This window comes from Ceratotherium simum, chromosome 14, assembly GCF_057802395.1.
Source record: "Ceratotherium simum simum isolate JZ-2026a chromosome 14, ASM5780239v1, whole genome shotgun sequence".
In the NCBI taxonomy this organism is placed as follows: Eukaryota; Metazoa; Chordata; class Mammalia; order Perissodactyla; family Rhinocerotidae; genus Ceratotherium; species Ceratotherium simum.
In genome coordinates, this window is record NC_141913.1 from 9698737 (window position 1) to 9722017 (window position 23281).

At 36.2% G+C, this 23281-nt stretch overlaps 1 protein-coding gene across 2 annotated transcripts in view; it reads right to left on the minus strand.

The window, feature by feature from the left end:
- The window catches only part of MIB1 (MIB E3 ubiquitin protein ligase 1), a 114314-nt gene that overhangs the window by 47348 nt on the left and 43685 nt on the right, over positions 1-23281 (minus strand). Inside the window, exons 9-12 of one of the 2 annotated variants that reach the window (XM_004421043.3) lie at positions 22424-22557; positions 15722-15829; positions 2600-2797; positions 124-275 (exon numbers count right to left, since the gene is read on the minus strand). In XM_004421043.3, coding sequence (XP_004421100.1) covers positions 124-275; positions 2600-2797; positions 15722-15829; positions 22424-22557 — 592 coding nt within the window. The remainder of the gene's footprint in view (positions 1-123; positions 276-2599; positions 2798-15721; positions 15830-22423; positions 22558-23281) is intronic. The other variant, XM_087438995.1, reaches the window with a different exon arrangement.

The window sequence follows — 23281 nt, forward strand, 5'->3', positions numbered from 1 at the left end:
TAAAACTATTTAAAACACTACAATAAGCCAAAATTATCTCCTCATCAGTATCAGAAAAAGAGAACTAGCAATAGGAAAATATTTTTAAATTGCATATAAAATAGTAAAAGGTGACATCTTTACCTGGGATTTCCTCTTAGTGCAGCATGGTGTAGAGCATTAAATCCATTATTGTTTGTAATGGTAACATCTGCTCCAGCTTCCAGAAGAACTGCCAGGATGTCATCACGTTTCTTACTTATTGCATCATGAAGAGGGGTATCACCTTCAGAATCCTTTTTGGTTTAAGTTTAAAGAGACTTTCATTAGTTCTTCTTCAATTAATCATCACATGTAACATTAATACCTATACTGAACTACTGAACAAAGAAACAAAAACAGAAGCCATATCCAACAAACATCAATAAAACATGCTGTGTGTTAAATTAAAAAATACAGGCAAGAAACATTAGCCTCATTATAGTAAATAAACTCATACTCAATCTAGATGGAAAATACAACAAAGAAAGAAAAATCAAAGAAGTACTCTCAAAGATAATTCAGCAAATAACAATATTAATGATTTGGAAAAGCTGCCTCCAAAAATTCATTAGTTTAAAATGGCCTGCTATACCATATTCCCACCATTAATTGTTGTACCCTGAATTTCCACACCAAACCTACACCAGTCTTGGAGCCCCATAGCACTGAATGAAAAGTGAGTGGTTCTCAACCTCAGCTGCGCTGTAGAATCCGCTGGGGAGCTCTTAAAAATCCTGATACCCAGGCTGCTCTTCAGACCAACTACCCCAGAATCTCTAGGGGTGAGACCCAGGCATCAGTAGTTTTTCAGGGCTTTCCAGCTGAATATATTGGGCAGTCATGGCTGAGAATCACTAATCTACATGTTCTCAAAGGGCAGGAAAGTAGCTAGTTAACTCAAAGTGAAAACAAATGTAGAAGAAATCTGGCATCTCAGTCTACCTTTTTTTCAAGATTGACTTGAATCTTGACTTGAATCCTTTACTGACTACTTTTTTTCATTAATCAACTAATTTAGCAATAAGTTGTTATTCATTATCAGTCATCTGCATAAATGGATAATTTAGACCTCATTCATTTTATACTTTCATAAATACTATTTTCAGTAAAGCCATATATAGCCTAACCTATGGTATATACTACGGTGGCCAAATCCAGCCTGCCACCTATTTTTGTAAACAGTTTTATTGGAATACAGCCACACACATCCATTTACGTATTATCTGTGGCTGCTTTCATGCTACAATGGCAGCACTGGATAGCTGTGACAGAAATCATATGAAAGCCTAAAATATTATCTGGCCCTTTACAGAACAAGTTTGCCAATCCCAGGCATATATTCATCTACCCACATAAGAAATTCCTAATACAGGTTCACTCCAACAATCCATCTGCTATCCTCCTATCTGATGGCACTAAAAATTCATAGACTCCAACTTGAGATGGGCTCTTAACACGGCTGGAATAAGCTCCTACAAGCCCTGATCTGTCCTGCCTTCTAGTCCCCACAGTAGCTGTTCCAAACATTTATCATTCGTTTCAATTACCCTTTCTATACCTACCACTCCCCACTCACTCTCAACAAATGACTTTGCCCCCCATTTTAGACAAAAAAAGTGAGCAGGTATAAATTCCCTCTCCTTCAACAGATTAACACTCCCTAATTCCTCCCCCATCCTCCAATCTTTCCATCCACTTAGAAGCTGTCAGTTCCAAAATGGCTATACCTCAAAAATTTTAGTCTCTAATAACCAGCTAGCTGAACAAAACCTCTGATTCTTTCAGTTCTTCTCAAACTCTCAGTCCTCAGTTCTTCTTCTTCATTACTTCTCTAAGATCTACCCAATTTAATTCATTCGGTTGCTAAAACTTTGGATGGGAAGAATCACCTCTTAGAGGACTCTTGCTTCAAAAATTAGATCCAACTGTAAATCAACCCTAAAACCCTATATATTTTCTAAAACAGAAAATCTTCCAAGACTAGACTAATGACTAGACCAAGACTCTAAGATAAATTAAGCTACAATTAAAATAATTTAGATAGTGGGGCTGGCCCGGTGGCGCAAGCAGTTAAGTGCACGCACTCCGCTGCAGCAGCCCGGGGTTCGCCGGTTTGGATCCCGGGCGCGCACCGACGCACCGCTTGTCAAGCCATGCTGTGGTGGCATCCCATATAACGTAGAGGAAGATGGGCATGGATGTTAGCCCAGGGCCAGTCTTCCTCAGCAAAAAAAGAGGAGGATTGGCAGATGTTAGCTCAGGGCCGATCTTCCTCACAAAAAAAATAATAATAATAATAATTTAGATAGTTATGAAGTAACTATTATGAAATGCAGCCAATCATACTTCAAGTCCCCGTCCCCACCTCCAATATAAAACTATTCTGACATTTTCTTTAAAAAGGCTTTTCTAAGAAGGAATAGCTGCCAATTTTATTATATTCTACACCTTTGGTATCATTTACTATGACTGTACAAGCAAGAACTGATAACAACAGAATGCTTACCATAGAACCTAGTACTTCCCTCTAATAGGATTCTAGCAATACCTGCAGAATCTATTTCTTTAAAAGTTTTACCTGAAGACTGGGATGACAGCCAAAGTCCAATAACGTCTTCACAACTTGAAGATGACCTTTATTGACAGCAATATGAAGTGGTGTCTGTCGGCGCTTGTTGCGAGCATTCAAATCAGCGCTGCCTCGGTGTAGTACTTCTATAACAGCACCTTCGTCTCCAAAAGCTGCGTGATGAACAGCTCTATCTCCATCTTTATCCTAAACATCAGTATTTCAATCTGAATTAATGAATACTTAAGAAAGAAAAACCTGAAGCTATAATTCACCAAGAACCAGATTAATGTGAGAAAGGGAAACAGAATGGAGCCAACAAAATAATTAGAAATTCACTTGAATAGCGATTAACTCCAAAGATGAATGATGAACCTGGATCAATATATCATGTCACACATATATTGGACAAAGAGTTTTTTGTTTTTGAGGAAGATCAACCCTGAGCCAACATCCATGTCAATCCTCCTCCTCTTTTTTTTTCCCCCAAAGCCCCAGCAGACAGGTGCACGTCACAGTTGCACATCCTTATAGTTGCTGCATGTGGGACGTGGCCTCAGCATGGCCGGAGACGCAGTGCATCAGTGCACGCCCGGGATCCGAACCTGGGTCGCCAGTAGCGGAGCAGACGCACCTAACCGCTAAGCCACGGGGCCGGCCCCTGGACAAAGAGTTTTATCAGAAGTAGTTCAATTCTTCATTACTCCTAATTTATCAGCCATGACGATAAGTTAACATTAGGAAAGTGTTAAATTATGATACAACTATATAAACTTTCCATTTAAAAAATTTTATAAAGACTTTTTATATTATATACCCTTTTTTATTTTATATTATTCCATACTCCATTTCAAAAGTAAGCCTGCTCTAAGACTTTCTCCAGAGCAGTGGTTTTTGCAAGGGGTTTGAAAATTCATATGGTACTCAGAATTATTTAACTACTTTTCAAGGATAAGAGATAAACACTGTTGTGATTAAATACATTTAATGTGTTTAAATACATTAAAAAAAACAGTTGCTGATTTCAAAATAGTTTTTGGTCTTGGCATATCTTCTCAAACGGATATTAAAAGTAAAGTCATTCATACAGGAGTCCACAAAGATTTGACAACCATTCTTGAAAAGGTAGGAAAACCACGACTCAGGAGTACTTCCACCTTATGAATATTTCAGCTAAACCAGGCTAGGAGTTTTTGTTCCTATCAACCTTGAGTATAAAGAAACTGGCAAACTATCACATGAAAGACAAGATTCAACTCTTGTGTCTCTGAGCAGCATTATATTAAACATCCCAGAAAAACAAGCTTTTCACACACACACAAAAAATTTATGTTCGTGTGTGTGCGCGCGTGTGTATCTTAACCTCTCTAGTAAGGCACTTCAATATTTCAGAATCTTATATTTAAAAAGATCTTCCTAACCTCCAATCTGGATTTACTTTCTGTTACAATTTTTAAGCTTAACTAGTGTTACTCCTTCCGTTAAGAAAGGAACCACTCACACTCACTGAATGCAAAGAGGAACAATGTATGAAGTGTACCATACACTTATGGTTGTTAGAAAACTGCTACTGAAACACTTTTATGCAGGTTCTGTCAACAATTTATTTATGTTAAAAAAAAAAAAAGATTTTCAAAAATACAGATGCACTAAAAAACAACAGTTAAATTTATTTCCAGGTTTCTTCTAAATGAGGAAACCTCAGTTGCACAAAGACCTTAAACAGGGTCTTCTTTTGGATTCATCTTAAGTATTCCAAATAAACCTAAAACATACAGCTCATTATTCTGTCTGATACTGGCACCAAATGAGATGCTGAGGGACATTATAGCTGGCCTCCAAAAGGTTACCAAAAAGGATTTGTGGAGGGACCTCAAATTAAATCTAAAACTGATCTTGGTTCTTTCTACCCTCTTGTCTCCTTCTCTTTCCAAAACTGCTCTTGTTCCAGTCTTCTCTATCTTAGCTGATAGAACCAAAGACCATATAGTCAACACAACCACCAACAAAACATGGTGAGTAGGTCATGCTCACCTACTTCCTTTCCCTGAGCCCCTATACGCAAGCACCAAATTCTATGGCTTTTGCTGCTCAATTTATGCTCGTATCTGTTCTCTTCACCAGTTCTACCACTGATTAATTCAGGCCTTCATTTTCTCTCACCTGACCTATTGCCATAGCTCACCCTGCCTCCACTTTATTCTTATCCCAATCTATTTTTCACACATAAGACAGAATTCTCTCTGTAAAACACAAAATTTACGTTTAAAACTCTTTAATGTAACTCTAGTATATAGAACAAACCTCGTTTAAAGCCTACTTCTGTGGACCATCCCAGACTCATCTGTTGCCATAGTTGCTTCACATAAAAAACACTTATCAACTTATTTGACCCCATATGTTCATATGCTGCTCTCCAGATTTCAATGCTCTCATTTATCACCTTGTTGGCTTGAGAATAGATAGCCTTTAAAACTCAGCTCACGCAACTCCTCTCCTATGAAATGTGAATCAAGGTGGCAACAGTGACTCCATTTTGTACCTTGGACTCCATCTTGTTACAAATATGAAATTGTGCTGAACTTGCTCACTTGCCAAAAGGGAATTATTTGCTGAGAAGGGACTTTCTGAAGGACTGTGCAAAAATATACTTTTTCTGGTTGCAACAAGATGTCCTTGAGTAAGCCAATGAACTGTAATATAAATCTACCCTCCCTGACAAACAACTGAGGTAATTGGTCTGGGCTCTCCGTTTTGCTAATAGAAACTCCTGACTTTTACTCCTCAGGAGGACACCTGTCTGGCTGCTCAGGGAATCTGTGTTCCCCAAATTGCAATTCTAAGACCCCAAATAAATGCTCTCCTTTTGTTCTGCAGTTGCCTCTTTTTTTTTTAAGTTGACAGAAACTTCCCCTGACTCTCACAAAGTTAATTTATCTCTCCTTCTATTATCTCACTTATCACACTACAATATAATTATTTGTTTCCAAGTCTGTCATTTTTATTTGACTGTGAGCTTCTTGGCATCTACAACTGTGACTTAATCATCTTTATTCCCAGGATATACCACAGTGCCTACTAACTAATAAGAACCAAAATGGGTGCTGAATTGAATCCTTAATATGCCTTAATAACAATCTTGCTTTTTTAATGATTTTTTTTCGTGGTAAAATATAAATAACATGAAACTTATCATCTTAACCAATTTTTAAGTGTACAGTTTAGTGGTATTAAGCACATTCATACTGTTGTGCACCCATCACCACCATCCATCTCCAGAACTCTTTTCATCTTGCAAAACTAAAACTCTATACACGTTACACAGTAACTCCCCATTCTCCCTATCCTCAGCCCCTGGAAACCATCATTCTACTTTCTGTCTCTATGATTTCTGCATCAATGTTCATAAAGGATATTGGTCTGCAGTTTTCTTTTCTTATAGTGTCTTTGCCTGGCTGTGATATCAAGGTAACACTGGCCTCATAGAATGAGTAAGGAAGTGTTCTCTCCTCTTCAATATTTTGGAAAAGTTTGTGAAAGACTGGTGTTAGTTATTCTTTAAATGTTTGATAGAATTCACCATTGAAATCATCAGGTCCAGGGCTTTTCTTTGTCGGGAGATTTTTTATTACTGATTCAATCTTCTTACTAGTTACAGGTCTATTCAGATTTCCTGTAACATCTTCATGATTCAGTCTTAGCTGGTTTTGTGTTTCTAGGTATTTGTCCATTTCATTTATGTTATCCAATTCGTTGACATAACAACTGTTTATAATACTCTTGTAATTCTTTACATTTCTATAGAATTGGTAGTAATGTCCTCACTTTCATTTCTGATTTTAGTAATTTGGTTTTCTTTTTTCTTAGTCCATTTAGCTAAACATTTGTCAATTTTTCTGATCAAAGAACCAATTTTTGGTTTCACTGATTTTCTCTATTGTTTTTTCTATTCTGTTTTTTATCTCTGCTTGAATATTTTATTACGTTCGTTCTACTACCTGTGGGTTTAGTTTCTTCTTCTTTTTCTAGTTCCTTAAGTTGTAAAGTTAGGTTGTTGATTTGGTAACTTTTTTTTTTAAATATAAGCATTTATAGCTATAAATTTCCCCATTAGCACTGCTTTCACTGCATCCCATAGGTTTTAGTATGTTGTGCTTTTGTTTTCATCCATCTCTAAGTATTGTCTAATTTCCCTCGTGATTTCTTCTTTGATTCATCCGTTGACTAAGAGTGTGCTATTTAATTTCCACCGATTTGTGAATTTTCCAGTTTTCCTTGTATTATTGATTTCTAACTTCATCACACTGCGGTCAGAGAAGACATTTTGTATGATAGCCACCTTTTTAAATCTACTGAGACATAATTTGTGACCTAACGTATGGTCTATCCTGAAGAATGTCCCAGGTGCACTTGAGAAGCATGTGTTTTCTGTTGTTGTTGGGCAGAATGTTGTGTGTGTCTGTTAGCTTTAGTTGGCTTACTGTATTGTTGAAGTCCTCTACGTCTTTACTTATCTTCTGTCCGGTTGTTCCATTATTGAGAGTAGGATATTGAAGTCTCCAACTATTATTGTAGAAGCTATTTCTTCCTTCGATTCTGTCAATTTGGTTTCATATATTTTTATGCTCTTTTATTAAGTATGTAAATGTTTATAATTAATACATCTTCTTGCTATATTGAATCTTTTATTAATAAATGATGTCCTTGTCTCTTATAACCTTTCTAATTTAAAGTCTATTTTGTGTAAAATTAGTATAGCTACCCCTGCTCTCTTTTGGTTACTACTTGCATGGAATATCTTTTTCCATCCTTTCACTTTAAACCGATTGGTGTCTTTGCATCTAAAGTGAGTCTCCTATAAACAGCATACAGTTAGAACAAGCTTTCTGTTTTTGTTTTTGTTCCTAATCCATTCTGCCATTCTCTGTCTTTTGGAGAGTTTAATCCATTTACATTTAGGGTAATTACTGATAAGGAAGAACTTCTATCATTTTGCTATTTGTTTTCTATATGTCATATAGCTTTTTTGTCTTTTGTTTCCTACATTACTGTCTCTTTTGTATTTAGTTGATTTTTTGTAGTGAAACATTTTAATTCCCTTCTCATTTCCTTTTGTGTATATTCTACAACTATTTTCTTTTTGGTCACCATGGGGATTACATTTAACTTCCTAAAGTTATAAGACTCTAATCTGAATTTACATCAACTGAACTTCAACAACATACAAAAAACTCTACTGATTTACTGCTCCATCCCACCACCCCTTTCAGTACTAATGTCACAAAACTACATCTTTGTACACTGTGTGTCCAAAAACATAAACTAATAATTGTTTTTTTAATCCATCAGTCTCTTAAATTATGTAGATAACAAAATGTGCAGTTACAAACCAAAGTTAAAGTAAAACTGCATTTTAGACTAATAATTTTTTAATGTATTAGTCTCTTAAATCACGTAGGAAAAAAAAGTAGAGTTACACGCTGTTGTTAAAATAATGCTATCTTTTACAATTGCCCAAGTATTTACCTTTACTAAGATTTTACTTCTTCACATGACTTTGAGTTACTATCTAATATCCTTTCATTTCAACCTGCAGGACTCTCTTTAAGATTTCTTGCAAGGAGGGCCGGCCCCGAGGCTTAGCGGTTAAGTGCGCGCCCTTCGCTACTGGCGGCCCGGGTTTGGGTCCCGGGCGCACACCGATGCACTGCTTGTCCGGCCATGCTGAGGCCGCGTCCCACATACAGCATCTAGAAGGATGTGCAGCTATGATATACAACTATCTACTGGGGCTTTGGGGGAAAAATAAATAAATAAAATTATAAAAAAAAAAAAAGATTTCTTGCAAGGAAGCTCTAGTGGTAACAAACTCCCTCAGCTTTTGTCTAGGAAATGTCTTAATTTATCCCTCACTTTTGAAGGACAGTTTTGCTAGATATAGGCTTCTTGGTTGATAGGTTTTTTTTCTTTTCAGCACTTTAAATATATCAGCCCACTATCTTCTGGCTTCTAAAGTTTCTGATGAGAAATCTGCTGAAAATCTTAACAGGATCCCTTGTAAGTGACAAGTCACTTTTCTCTTGCTGCTTTCAAGATTCTCTCTTTAAAAGTCTGATTATAATGTATCTCAGTGTGGGGGGGGGGGTCCCTTTGAGTTCATCCTACATGGAATTCACTGCACTTTTTAGATGTTTATAGTCATGTTTTTCACCAAATTTGGGGAGTTTTTGGCCACAGTTTCTTCAAATAATCTCTCTGCCCCTTTCTCTCTTTCTCTTTTATGCTTCTAGGACTCCTACAACGTGTATCATGGTCTGCTTAATGGTTTCCCAAACGTCGCTTAGGCTCTCTCCATTTTTTTCCAACCTTTTATTTCTTCTGTTTCTCAGACTCAATAATTTCCATTGTCCTATCTTCCAGTTCACTGGTTCCTTCTTCTGCCTGGTTAAATCTGTCTCTGAATTCCTCCATGAATGTTTCATTCTAAGTTCTTATACTTTTCAGGTTATTGTATCATATTGTATTGTATTATTCAGCTTCAGAATTTGTTTTTGGTTTTCTTTTATGTTATTTATGTCTTCACTGATATTTCCATTTTGTTCACACATCATTTTCTTGACTTTCTACACAACTTCATTTAGTTCTTCGAGCATCTTTAAGACAACTGTTTTAGAGGCTTTGTCTAGTAGGTCTGCCATCTGGTTTTTCTCTGGTACAGTTTCTATTGGTTTATTTTTTTTTCCTTTGAGTAGGTCATTCTTTCATGTTCTTTTGTATGCCTTGTGATTTTTTGTTGAAAATGGGACATTTGAATCTAATAATGTGGTAACTTTGGAAATCAAATTCTTTCCCTCCCACAGAGTTTGCTGTTTTTTGTTTTATTTTTGACTGATGTAGGCTTCTTCATGCTTATAGCCTGAGATGTAAACTTAAGGTCTTCTCAGGTCTTTTCTGAGCCTGCACCTTTCCTTGGGCATGTGCAGTGACTTTCTAATTTCCCTCACACATGCAGTTGATTTTGAATGTACTAGACTTTAATGCTAAGCTCCCAAAAGGAGAAAAAGAGAAAAATGGGAAGGGAAAGGAAAAGGGCACAGACTCTTAAATCCTCTGGAAGTCACTTCAGCTGATAAGAAAGGGCTTGCAACAATGGGAGGATGGAACAATGGCTGCCCACCTCAGTGTCTGCACCTCCATGATCAGAAGTAGCAATTAGCCATCAGAACACAGATCTTGATATTTGTACAACAGGGTCCTTATTGCCCACTGTGCCTCCTGCAACCTGATCCAGGAACACATACTTAGCTTAGCTGCCTGCCACTGGGCTGGAGGGTGGGATATGGGTAGCTCCTGCTGAGCTAAGAGCTGAAATTGACCAAAATTAACCGTAATTAACCTCCAAGCCTTCCCCTGAAAGTAGAAATCCTTCAATAGAATCCAGAGGCCTAAAATAGTTATATCAGAAAGATTCTGCCAGAGCAGTTGTTGTCTAGGTGGGGAGACAAATTCCTAGTACCTCCTACTTCATCATCTTCCCAGAATCCTCTCAGTAACCATCATGATTTTTAACATAAATTGAATTAAACATTTCCTGAACACACTGACATTTTCAGTAAATTAGTTCAATTATTTTATTATTCTCAAATATAATAGGTAATATTATACTTCATCTTATTTTCCTTAAAACTCATTCAATTAATCAAGATGCTGGTATTTTGATCATATTAAAACCTCAACAGGATTGTTTGGAATGCTGTATTCTGGTTCATGCATTCATTCATTCCTTCAATGAGTATTTATTAGGTACCTATTATGCGCTCAGACTGTTCTAGACACTGGGAATACAACAATGGGCAAAATAAAGTTCATGCCCTCATAGTTTACATTGCAGTGCGAGAGAAAATAAGTAAACAAATAATAAATTTTAGGTAGCAAAAAGTGCCAAGGAAAAAATATAGCAAGGAAGGATTAGATAGGACAGCCAAGGGATGGCCTCCCAGGGAAGGTTTGAGTCAATACCTGAAAGAAGTGAGAGAGAAAGTCATGAGGCTATCTAGGGGAAGAGAAGTGTGAAGATCAGGGTGGTGTCAGCAGGAAGGGTGAAAACTGCTTAAATTTTGGATATGTTTTAAGGCACCAACAAGATTTAATGATGGATCAGATGAAGAACATGAAAAAAAAAAGGAATCGATGATTCTTAAGAACTAACCTGAGCAACCAAAAGAATTTATTGATAAGGGAAGACTGTAAAACTATGACATCTCCCCTTTTACAACTTGACCTCTTTTTATTGCTGAGGAAGATGTGCCCCTGAGCTAACATCTGTTGCCAATCTTCCTCTTTTTGCTTGAGGACGATTTGCCCTGAGCTAACATCTGTGGTCAATCTTCCTCTATTTTGTATGTGGGTCGCAGCCACAGCATGGCTGACGAATGGTGTAGGTCTGCGCCCAGGAACCGAACCCGGGCCACCAGAGTGGAGCGCACCGAACTTAACCAGTAGGCCTCAGGGCCAGCCCCTAAAACTTGACCTTGTTTGTTTGGGCAACCTCAGATTCTAGTTTGCCTTCCTGCAAAAGGCAACTTAAAGACTGTTTTCTGGTCTTATAAACAGAATCTTTCTTTGACATGCCATGTTTCAATAGTGCCAGTTTTGGGGGGAGGAAGGGTGTAGGGGTAGGGAAAGAGGGAAGTCTCCACTCACAACCTGAATTAATACAGATCCCTATGTATACCAATTCCCAGAACCATTTTGGAGGTTATTATTCTGGGTCCTGACTTGTTTTTAAGAAAATAATTCCCTTAAACTGATCAGTCTTGAAGCCCACTTGCCCTCTCCTTCTCAGTTTTACAATTAAATAAAATGTTCCTACAGTTTGTTTTCATTAACTAGACAAGCAGAATCAGAGAGAATTAGCATGTTTCTTGAGAAACTGTACTAACTTCCACCAGTTGGAGAGAAATGTTTAATAAGAACAGTCAAACACAAGTAATAACACCTTAAATTCCCATGCTGTTGTATACTATAACTGCTATCTTAATTACTGCCCTTACTTCACATCCCAACCGTTTAAGTTATTATCATACATGAGGAAACTAAGGCTTATATCAATCAAACTTTTCACCCAATACCATTTTAGACAGCAATACCCTTACAACGTGGGTTTTGTGACAAAGTCTAGTATTGTTCCCTACTATTAATCCTCTCCATTCAAAACAGTTTTCATTAACCTTAAATAATAAAACCACCCCAAGTTTCCTGATAACTTCAGTATATATTTGTACTGTATTTGAAAACTTATTGTAAAAGACACACTTTCAAAAACTGGTCTTCGGGGGCCGGCCCGGTGGCGCAAGCAGTTAAGTGCCCACGTTCGGCTGCGGCGGCCCAGGGTTCGCCGGTTCGGATCCTGGGCGCGCACCGACGCACTACTTGTCAAGCCATGCTGTGGCGGCGTCCCATATAAAGTGGAGGAAGATGGGCACGGATGTTAGCCCAGGGCCGGTCTTCCTCAGCAAAAATGGAGGAGGATTGGCAGATGTTAGCACAGGGCTGATCTCCTCACAAAAATTTAAAAAAAAAAAAAAAAAAACTGGTCTTCCATTCAACACTCCACACCTTTACTCTTACACTTTATCAGTAAGAAAAAGATACTGAGTCCCTGGAGGATCTAAAATTAGCTCACCTATATCAACATGACTAAGATCTCACAGTCCTTGGTGCCTTTACCTATACAATAAAGAGGAAACAGAATGTAATCCTGTTGTACTCATTAGGTCATACATGGAGACAACCAACATTCCAAAATAGCTCTCTGAGTTTTCCCTAAGAAATAGAAAAAAAGGGCCAGCCCCGTGGCTTAGCGGTTAAGTGCACACGCTCCACTGCTGGTGGCCCGGGTTCAGATCCCGGGCGCGCACGGACGCACCGCTTCTCCGGCCATGCTGAGGCAGCGTCCCACATACAGCAACTAGAAGGATGTGCAACTATGACATACAACTATCTACTGGGGCTTTGGGGGGAAAAAAAATAAATTAAAAAAAAAAAAAAAGAATTAGCCCCCCTAAAAAAGAAAAAAAGAAATAGAAAAAAAAATGTAATCTTATCATATAGTCAAAAGGAATGATATATACTAAATAATTTAGTTTGATAACAGCTTAAATCAACTGAAAAAAATCTACAATAGTCATCTATACTAGGGACCAACAAACTTTTCTGTGAAGGGCCAGAAAACAAATATTTAGGTTTTACAGGCCATACAGTCTCTCATCCCAACCACACAACTACTCAACTCTGCAGTTGTAGCACGAAAGCAGCCACACACAATAAATGAATGAATGAGTGTGTTGTGTTCCAATATACTTAACAATACAAATGGGGGGCTGGATTTGGCCTGGGGCCCATAATTTGCAACCCCTGATCTATACTATCTTGAGCCCACTTCCTAATGCAGATGAAAACAATGAAATGTTACAGAATGAGATAAACAGAGAACAAAATATATTATTTTCTTTATTCTTCAGCTAACCTCAAAAATTTTAATAAAATTGGATTTTTAAAAATCACTGTTAATCATTATTGTTTTTAGGTGTGTTAAAGGTATAATAAAGTTTAAAAAAAGAGCACTTATCTTTTTAGGATACATAAATATTTATAGATGAAATGATATGACATCTGGATCTGCTTCAATATAATTTAGTGGAGAGAGTGGGAGGTAAGGAGGTACAGATAAGACAAAATTGGTCACGAAAAATAATTGAAGTGGGTTCATGAGTACATAGGATTCAATATACTATTCTACTTTTATAAATGTTTAAAATGTCCAATAAAAAAATTAATAACAAACTGGTAAATGATGAATCACAAATTTAAGTGCATCTGTAAAATTAATGAATTTCTTCATCTTTTAAACCAGGGTTTCTCAACTTCAGCATTATTGACATTTGGGGCCAGATAATTCTTTGTTGTGGCAGCTGTCCTGTGCACTGTAGGACACTCAGTAGCATCCTTAGTTTTTACCCGCTAGATGCCAGTAGTACTCTCCCCGCCCCTCCTTGACCAGTTAGTCACAATCAAAAATGTCTCCAGACATCTACAAATTAAATCTGCCTACAATGGTTTTTAAAACAGAAAATGCACGGAACGTAAATCCAAATGAGTAGGTATGGTAGAAGTCTACATGTTATCTCACCGCTCTAGTCAACACACAGTTTTCAAACTGAAAGATAAATTATTTACAAACACCTAGCCTACTGAGCCTCACTCCAACTCCAGTCTTACTATGTTTATAGTATTAACTAATTATTTGCTTTGTACTTGAGTTCAATTAAGGAAAAAGGAAACCCACTCTTGAAAAAAAAAGTGCCAACTTCGTTCCCACCCCAAAGCTGCACCCTTATTCTACAGAGCTTCTCATGTGAACAAAAAGTCTTTAGAAACACAAATTTATTGATAGTCTTATATTGCCTGGTTTAGTAATTAAATTCTGAATCAGAAAGCATACTTTTTAAAAAAATTAGGCAAAAAGAAATTTGGTTTTTCAGTCTCTTGCCTTATTAGCTATAATCAGAAGGGCTTTGATATTTTAGTAGTTGTTGCTATTGTAGTTTCTGGATTCACTGAATTAAAAATGAGATATTCAATTCAGGGAATTTCACTCCATTTCCCCAGACCAGACTAAAACAATAATAAAATAAACTAACTGCCTGACATTTACAAAATACTAAATTTAAATTAAGCCTTTCCCGTATTACCAAAAAACCTTATAACACATACTGGGTTCCTAAATTCACAACCAACAAAGATGTGACTTAAATTAAAAATTACTACTGTAAAAGCAAAATCAAATTATATAATCTCTTTCATAAAGACATCACAGTAATAAAACTATCAGATAGTTTATGATGTCTATTATGCTAATTTAAAATTTAAGCTCTTTCTAGGCAAAAGAAAATTTCAACATCAAAGACGACTTAGGGCCGGCTCTGTGGCTTGGCGGTTAAGTGCGCGCGCTCTGATGCTGGCGGCCCGGGTTCGGATCCCGGGAGCGCCCGGAGGCACCACTTCTCCGTCCAACGCGAGGCCGAGTCCCGCGTACAGCAACTAGAAGGATGTGAACCTATGACATACAACTATCTACTGGGGCTTTGGGGTGAAAAAGCTGAATAAATAAAATCTTTAAAAAAAAAAAAAAAGACGACTTATTTACACCTACAACACCAATGGCTCTGTAGTAGCTATCCAACAACTCAAAATGCATACAATTGGAGAAAAAAGCAAAAATAATATAAGACTTCTCCTTTCAGATAGGTATCTTTAAAATTTTTTAATTAGTAAAAACAGGCTGGTCCACCAGTTTAAGTCCTTATTAAGCTTCCTCGGATGAGAGCATCATTTGGACAAAATTGCAACATTCTGCCTAGTCTAAATTTGACTGAATTTGACTTACTCCTGAATAATCTTGCATTAGACTAAAACAAGTGTAATTCTAATATATATTTTAAGTAATGAGGCTATAGTTAACTACAACAAAGGAAGCCATCCTTCACTCCACTCGTACAGATTCTCGATTGAAATTCCAATGATAGTAAAAAGTATTTATTTCCCTTTAATAAGAATATACTCTAAATTAAATTAAGCGCATATACATAGAGCAATAAAATGCACTGTAAAATCTTCAAAGATCCACATTAACGTAAGAAACAATAAGACTAAACAAATTCTAATTTACTGGTTCCCTTATGAGAAAAACAAAAAAAACAAAGAAAGGCCTCTGGGCGTCACAGATCAGGAAAAATCTTGGCCTACATGATCTATACTCCCCTTCCCTCAACTTACCCAGTATAATTCTTAGATGAGCCCAACAGGGCTCCCAACAGCATCCTGGTCCTACCATAGTAAAGGGAAACTCAACTCCTATCTTCACTTAGGGTTATGCCTAGAATATTGAAGGATTACAGAAAAACAAGACATGCTTCAAGTTGTCATCTGTCAAATTTTTCTTTTCAGTCACAAGAGCCTTAGGTGAACATTAAATTTCAAGAATGAAAAAAATCCATCTCATGATATAGAAGTACTATTTCTGGGACATCCATTTTTACTTAAAATAGTTTTCAAGCTTAGTTTAATTACCTCTGCTTCTACATCCACATTTTGCTTCAAAAGTAACTTCAAAATGTCAACATGCCCATTCTGACTAGCAGCTTGCATAGCTGTGTGGCCAGCACACTGTCCATTTACCTAAAGAAAAAAAAACCAAAGGCTGAAGGAATGTCACAAACCAGACAGAGCCAATATATGCACGTAGTATAGGTTTAACTCTAGCACACTGTATGATTCTATGAAAACAATTTAGGTTGGTGTTCCATATATCCCAGTACAGATCACCAGAAACTGTTCTAATGTAGAGACGGGATGCAGGCGTTTTTTTAAACAGACGTAACTTCTCTCGTTCAAAGAGAGAATCTACAAAGGTGAAAAAAGAAAGAAAGGAAGGGAAAGAAGGAGGGACACACAAAGGGAAGTAAGTTACACTAGTTTTGTATATTTACTTCTATTTGGATTATTATATCTCAGAGCCTATGTTTCAATAAAAAAGGACAATAAGGTGAACGGAAAACTTTTAGAGAAGATACTTTCTACTATAGTACAAATAAATTCAATTAGACAAATATATCGAATACCAACTGCAAGCAAACTTCCATGAAGGATTAATGAGTTATATACAATTATTCTGTTATTGTTAACGAGCTATATATATATATTATTGAGCTATATACAATTATTCTGTTTATAAAGCAGTAATTTCCAATCTTTTCTTTACCTTGAATGTTACGCGAATGCATAACTTACCCATGAACATACCCAAGGCTAAGTGCAATTTCTTAATCTCACCGCATTCACTCCCATCCATAAAACCATAAAAGATGGTTAAAGATGATAGCCTGACCAAACATGTTTATATCCTATCCTTCCTGAGACTACACTAAGAAGACAGTAAAATAATTTCAAACATCAAAAGCCATAAAGACAAAGAGAAAGGGAGAGCTGACATCAGAAAACAACACAATTTTGAAAGAAAGCAAGCAGACAAAGAAGTTCTGACATTATAGAAACGGAAGACAACGGCTGAGAACCCCAGACAAATTCAAAGCCTGCAAATGCAAGCACATCAGAGGGCTAACAAGAGAGGCCACAGGTATAAATCTGATGTGCAATGGCCACACTCCAGGCCCACTCCTCGAACTCCAGGACAGAGTATTAGCTGCCATGCATCATGTCTCTAGGCAGGGAAAAGGACATTTCTTCCCTCAAACAACTGAATAGCCATAGAGAACAGACACCTACTTGACGGCATTTGGAGATCTTCAAAAGCTCTACACACAACAATCACCATAATGCAAAGTCAGTCACCAAGTCCTGTCCAGGTAAAGAGAGCTACCAATTGGCCTTTTAATATCTTATTCAGATACGAATGGACAAAGAGCCAAAAAAAAAAAAAAGACACCAGGCCCAGAAGGGTGAATTCTACCAAACATTTAAGGAAGAATTATACCAATTCTCTAAAATCTCTTTCAGAGGACAGAAGCAGAGGGCATATTTCTTAACTCATTCTATGAGGGCAACAGTACCCTAATACCAAAGCCAGACAAAGCCATTACAAGAAAGGAAAACTACAGACCAATATCCCTCACGAACATGCAAAAATCCTCAACAAAATGTTAGCAAATTGAATCCAAAAATATACATAAAGAATTATACACCACGACCAAGTAGGATTTATCCCAGGTATGCAAGTCTGGTAAAATATTCAAAAATTAGTTAACATAATCCATCACATCAACCGACGAAAAAAGAATAATCACATGATCATATCAATAGATACAGAAAAAGCATTTTACAAAATTCAACACCCACTCATGACAAAAACTCTCAGTAAACTAGGAATAAAGGGAAACTTTCTCAACTCGATAAAGACTATATACAAAAAAAGTACAGGTAACATCATACCGAATGGTGAGAAACTCAAAGCTTTCCCACTAGAATCAGGGACAAGGCAAGCACCTTTTCAACTTTTCAAAGCACCACTCCTTTTCAACATCATACTAGAAGTCCTAGCTAATGCAATAAGGCAAGAAAAGAAAAGAAAACATATACAGACTAGAAAGGAAGACATAAAACTGTCTGTTCATAGATGATATGATCACTTATGTAGAAAATCCAAAAGAATAAACAAAAACATTCCTGGAACTAATAAGCGATTATAACAAGATTACAGGATACAAGATTAATATTACAAGTGTCAACTGCTTTCCTATATACTAACAGTAAACAAGTGGAATTTAAAAATAAAAACACAATACCACAGCACAGCGAAAGAAATCATCAACAAAATGAAAAGGCAATCTACTGAATGGGAGAAAATATTTGCAAATCATATATATGATCAGGGGCTAATATCCAAAATATATAAAGAACTCATATAACTCAATAGCAAAAAAACAATTTGATTTAAAAATGGGCGGAGAATCTGAATAGACATTTTTCCAAAGAAGACATATGGATGGCCAACAGATACATGAAAAGATGCTCAACATCACTAATTATCAGGGAAATTCAAATAAAAACACAATACCATTTACATTATCACCCCCCAAAATTTAATACTTAGGTATAAACCTAACACAATATGTACGAGATCTACATGAGGAAAATTAAAAACTCTGATGAACAAAATCAAAGAACTAAATAAATGGAGAGATACTCCATGTTCATGGACAGGAAGATTCAATATTGTCATATGCCAGTTCTTCCCAACTTGATCTATAGATTCAGTGCAATCCCTATTAAAATCCCAGCAAGTTATTTTATGGATATTGACGAACTGATTCTAAAAATTATATGGAGAGACAAAAGACCCAGAGTAGCCAACCCAACATTGAAAGAGAAGAACAAAGCTGGAGAACTGACACTACCTGACTCTAAGACTTACTATAAAGCTACAGTAATCAAGACAGTGTGGTACTGGCCAAAGAACAAATAGATCAGTGGAACAGACTAGAGAGCCCAGAAATAGACTCTCATAAATATAGCCAAAGGATCTTTGACAAAGGAGCAAAGGCAACACAATGGAGCAAAGATAAGTCTCTTCAACAAATGGTGCTGGAACAACTGGACATCCACCTGCAAGAAAATGAATCTAGACACAGACCTTACATCTTTCACAAAAATTAACTCAAAACGGATCATAGACTAAATGTAAAACACAAAACTATAAAACTCATAGAAGACAAAACTTAGATGACCTTGGGTACAGTAATGACTTTTTAGATACAATACCAAAGACATGATCTATGAAAGAAAGATAAGCTGGATTTCATTAAAATTAAGAACTTCTGCTCTGCAAAACAAAATATCAAGATAATGAGAAGACAAGCCATGGACTGGGAAAAAAATATTTGCAAAATACATAGCAGGTAAAGTACTCTTATTCAAAATATACAATGAACTTTTAAAACTCAACAAGAAGAAAACAGTCCAATTAAAAAATGAGCTAAAGACCTGAACAGACACCCCACCAAAGAAGATATATAGATGACATATAAGCATATGAAAAGATGCTCCCCATCATATGTCATCAGGGAAATGCAAATTAAAACAACAATGAGATATCACTACCACCTTTTAGAATGGCCAAAATCCAGAACACTGATAACACCAAATGCTGGCAAGGATGTGGAGCAACAGGAACTCTCATATACTGCTGATAGGAATGCAAAATCGTATGCTTACTATGGAAGACAGTTTGGCATTTTTCTACAAAACTAAATATATTCTTACCATATGATCCAGCAATCACACTCCTTGGTATTTATCCAAAGGAACTGAAAACTTACGTCCACACAAAAACCTACACATGGATGTTTACAGCAGCTTCATTCATAATTGTCAAAACTTGGAAGCAACCAATATGTGCTTCAGTAGCTGAATGGATAAACTGTGCTACATCCAGACAATGGAATATTAATCAACACTAAGAAGAAATGAGCTATCAAGCCATGAAAAGACACGGAAGAAACTTAAATGCATATTACTAAGTGAAAGAAGCCAATCTGAAAAGGCTTTACTGTATGGTTCCAACTACTGACATTCTGGAAAAGGCAAAACTATGGACACAATAAAAAGATCAGTGGTTGCCAGGGATGGGGTGGGGCAAAAAATGAATAGGCAGAGCACAGAAGATTTTTAGGGCAGTGAAAATACTCTGTATGATATTATAATGATGGATATATGTCATTATACTTTTGTCCAAACTCATAGAATGTACAACACCAAGAATGAACCCTAAGGTAAACTGTGGACTTTGGGAGATTATAATGTGTTAACGTAGGTTTATCCTTGGTAAAAAATGTACCATTCGGGTGAGTGATGCTGATAATGGGGGAGGTTATACATATGTGGGCAGAGGGTATGTGGGAAATCTCTGTAACTCCCTCTCAATTTTAGTTTGTAAACCTAAAACTGCTCTAAAAAAATAAAGTCTAATATATAATATATATATATTTATATATATAAAATTTCCAGATAGGAAAGACACAACTTCCAGAATAAAAAGATCAAACACCAAAAGCAATGGATAAAAATAGACCCACATCAAGGCACATCATTGTGCAAGTTCACAATATTAGCAAAAAAAAAAGAGATCTTCATACTTGAGAGAAAAAAAACTGCTCACGTGTAGGACCAGGAATCAGAACGGCTTAAATCTCCTCAACAGCAATTCTGAATGCTGGCAGAAAATGGAATTATTCTGAAGGAAAATGATGTCCCACCTAGAATTCTATTCCCATCTAAAATTTAATTGTAAGGTTAAAAAAAAATTACATATTAGAGATCTATTTCCCATGAACACTTTCTTAAGAAGCTACCAAAGACTGTACTTCACAAAAGAGAGTAAACGTGGAAACAGACAAAGGATACAGAAAACAAGAAATCCAACAAAGGAGAGAGGGGAAGGGAACCCTCAGGCTGATGGATGAGGAGACATTCCAAACGGGCATCAGGTGCAGAGGGCAACCTGCCCCAATGAATCACATTAGAAGGCACTGAAAGCAATCTTAGATGATGAAATGAATACGTACCTGATGTGCCTGAATGTCTTGAGAGATCAGACAATTAGAGAGAAGTTCGGAGAAAAATTAATTATAACAATACAGATTACTAACAAATGAGAAAAAAATTTAATTATGTCTGGGGTTAAAAGGGACTGACTGGGAAAAACTACAAGTGAACTTTTTGGAATGAAAGAAACGTCCCACATATTAATAGGAGCGTGGATCACGTGGGTGTATGCATTTGTCAAAACTGACTGATCCATGTTATTTCACTATATGTAAATTACACCTCAATGTTTTTCAAAAAAAACAACTATGAACACCAAGGAAAACAAAAAGGTTTGTAAGAAAACACAATCCAGTATCGTCCACAGCTCAGATATGAATGTCATTTAAATAATAACATGCACAATTAATTCTAATCTTAAAATTACAACACAATATAACCACGTTAAGGAGCTGGGAGGAGTGTGTATATGTGTGGTGAAGGTGGGCTGGAAGTGGTAAAAGAAAGCTGAATCCTCACTTCCACAGTGAAGTATCAAAAGATAACTCCTAAAACATAAAAATCAATAAATAACAGAAGTATGTTACTGGAAGATGTGAAGGTAAATATATGAAGGAAATCAGCTGAAAGAGGTAAAAATAGTTGCCTCTGAAGAATGGGAAAATAAGGTTGAGAAGGACACGTTTTTCATAATAAACCTTGTAAAACTATTTTTCCCTTTAAATTTTTAGAATGTATGACATTGTTAAAAAATAACTAAAATAAATTAGTAATTAAATGAAGAAAAAAATTAAGTATAATAAAATGTAAACCTTAAATAAAATATATAGATGAGAAGTCTGACTCTATCTTTCAAACACAAAAAACACTTGGTACTTTAATATCTGAAACAAATTATTTGTGATCAATCAAGAAACCACTGAGTTGTGCTGCTGCAATTACTCTCTCTCTAATAAACCTAAAATGCCACATGAGCTCATAGGAATGTTTACACCTTACAATTATAGATCTGATCTTCTTCAAACTGTCTAGCATACTTACATGCAAAGGTGTGGCAACAAAAGCCTCACAACACAGTGACAATGAATCACAGTGACACTCCATCTACAATCTCCTGGTGGGCACTGAACATCGTATCAGTGCCAGCACAGTAGCAATGGGAAAGCCAACAGATGACTAAGCAAGAACCAAAATGGCCCACTTAAAATATAGCTTATGTGAACAGTAAAATTACATCAACTATTAAGATGTACAAAATGCATAACCTCCAATTTATCTGCATTATAAACTCTGAAATAGTCAACTTTCACAGGAGGCGGGAGAGGAAAATGTTTAAATGTTTTAAAAAGAGGGATAGAAAACTGCTTATAAAAGTTATTAAAATATATTTAAAAGACATGACAAGATGAAATTTACATGAGAAAAATTCACTAAATTTCCCAAAAGGACACTAGCCACTTAAAAACCTAAATCTAAGTTTTGTCAATCATAAAATAAAAAAGGTCACAGTATTAAAATAAGAAAACATCAATATCTTTTAGAAGTGCACACTGAAAAATGATGTGTGGTGTCTTCTTTAAAATACCTCAGAAAAACAAGGAAGAAGGAATAGATGAAGCACATGCAGTAAAATCTTAATAACTGTTGAAGTATAAGGTTCATTACACTATTCTATTTTTGTATATGCTTCAAAATAATTTTTAAAATGCTCACATCCACATCTGGTCTTTTTAGCAAATCTTCCACTTTAGCAACATCTCCATTGGCAGCAGCCTTAACTAATTCTTCATTGAGGTCACCAGATTCTTGGGTTTCAAATAATTTCTTCAAGAGTTGGGAGAGTCTTTCTGTAAAGCATCAAATAAAGTTGCTAATATAGGAGGATCTCAAACATTAACTACTAACAGGCAAGCATTACCTATATGCCTATAACACATACTTTTTCTTTTTTATTATTTCTACCATTAATGTTATTTTTGTACTATGCTACAGATATTACCCATACAAGTTATAATTACTACCATATAAAGCTGCATTCAATTCAAGCACATAAGTATTCCCAGTTTTCTCCAATTCATGTATTTCAAGTTCAAATATCAGAAAAAGTAGAGTTACACACAAATAATAATTCATCAATTAGAAGTCACACCAAAGATATTATGAATGAACATACTACAATGGGAGTATCATAATGATACAAACTTCCTTTCAGGTCTTAAGCCTACCACACTGACTCGCAGAGCTCAATGCTACAGACCTTAGAATAAATCAACAGGTCAATGATTATGATGCAAAAGCAATGTAATCTCTATGATATCTAGCCAACTATTTTAGGGACAAACCAATTTCAGTTGAAAATGGACATCTAAGTGTTAATAACGTACTTCAAAGGTGACAACTGATTAGTTTTGACTAAAGTAAGAACAAACCAGAGATGTACTTATATAGACCCTTTTATAACATTTTTTTCTAAATAGCACTAATCAGTAGAGAACCTACCTAGTTCTACTCCTTAATTCTTGGGTCTACTTATTGGAAAGCAAAGAAATCACAAAGTGGGGCAGAGGACCA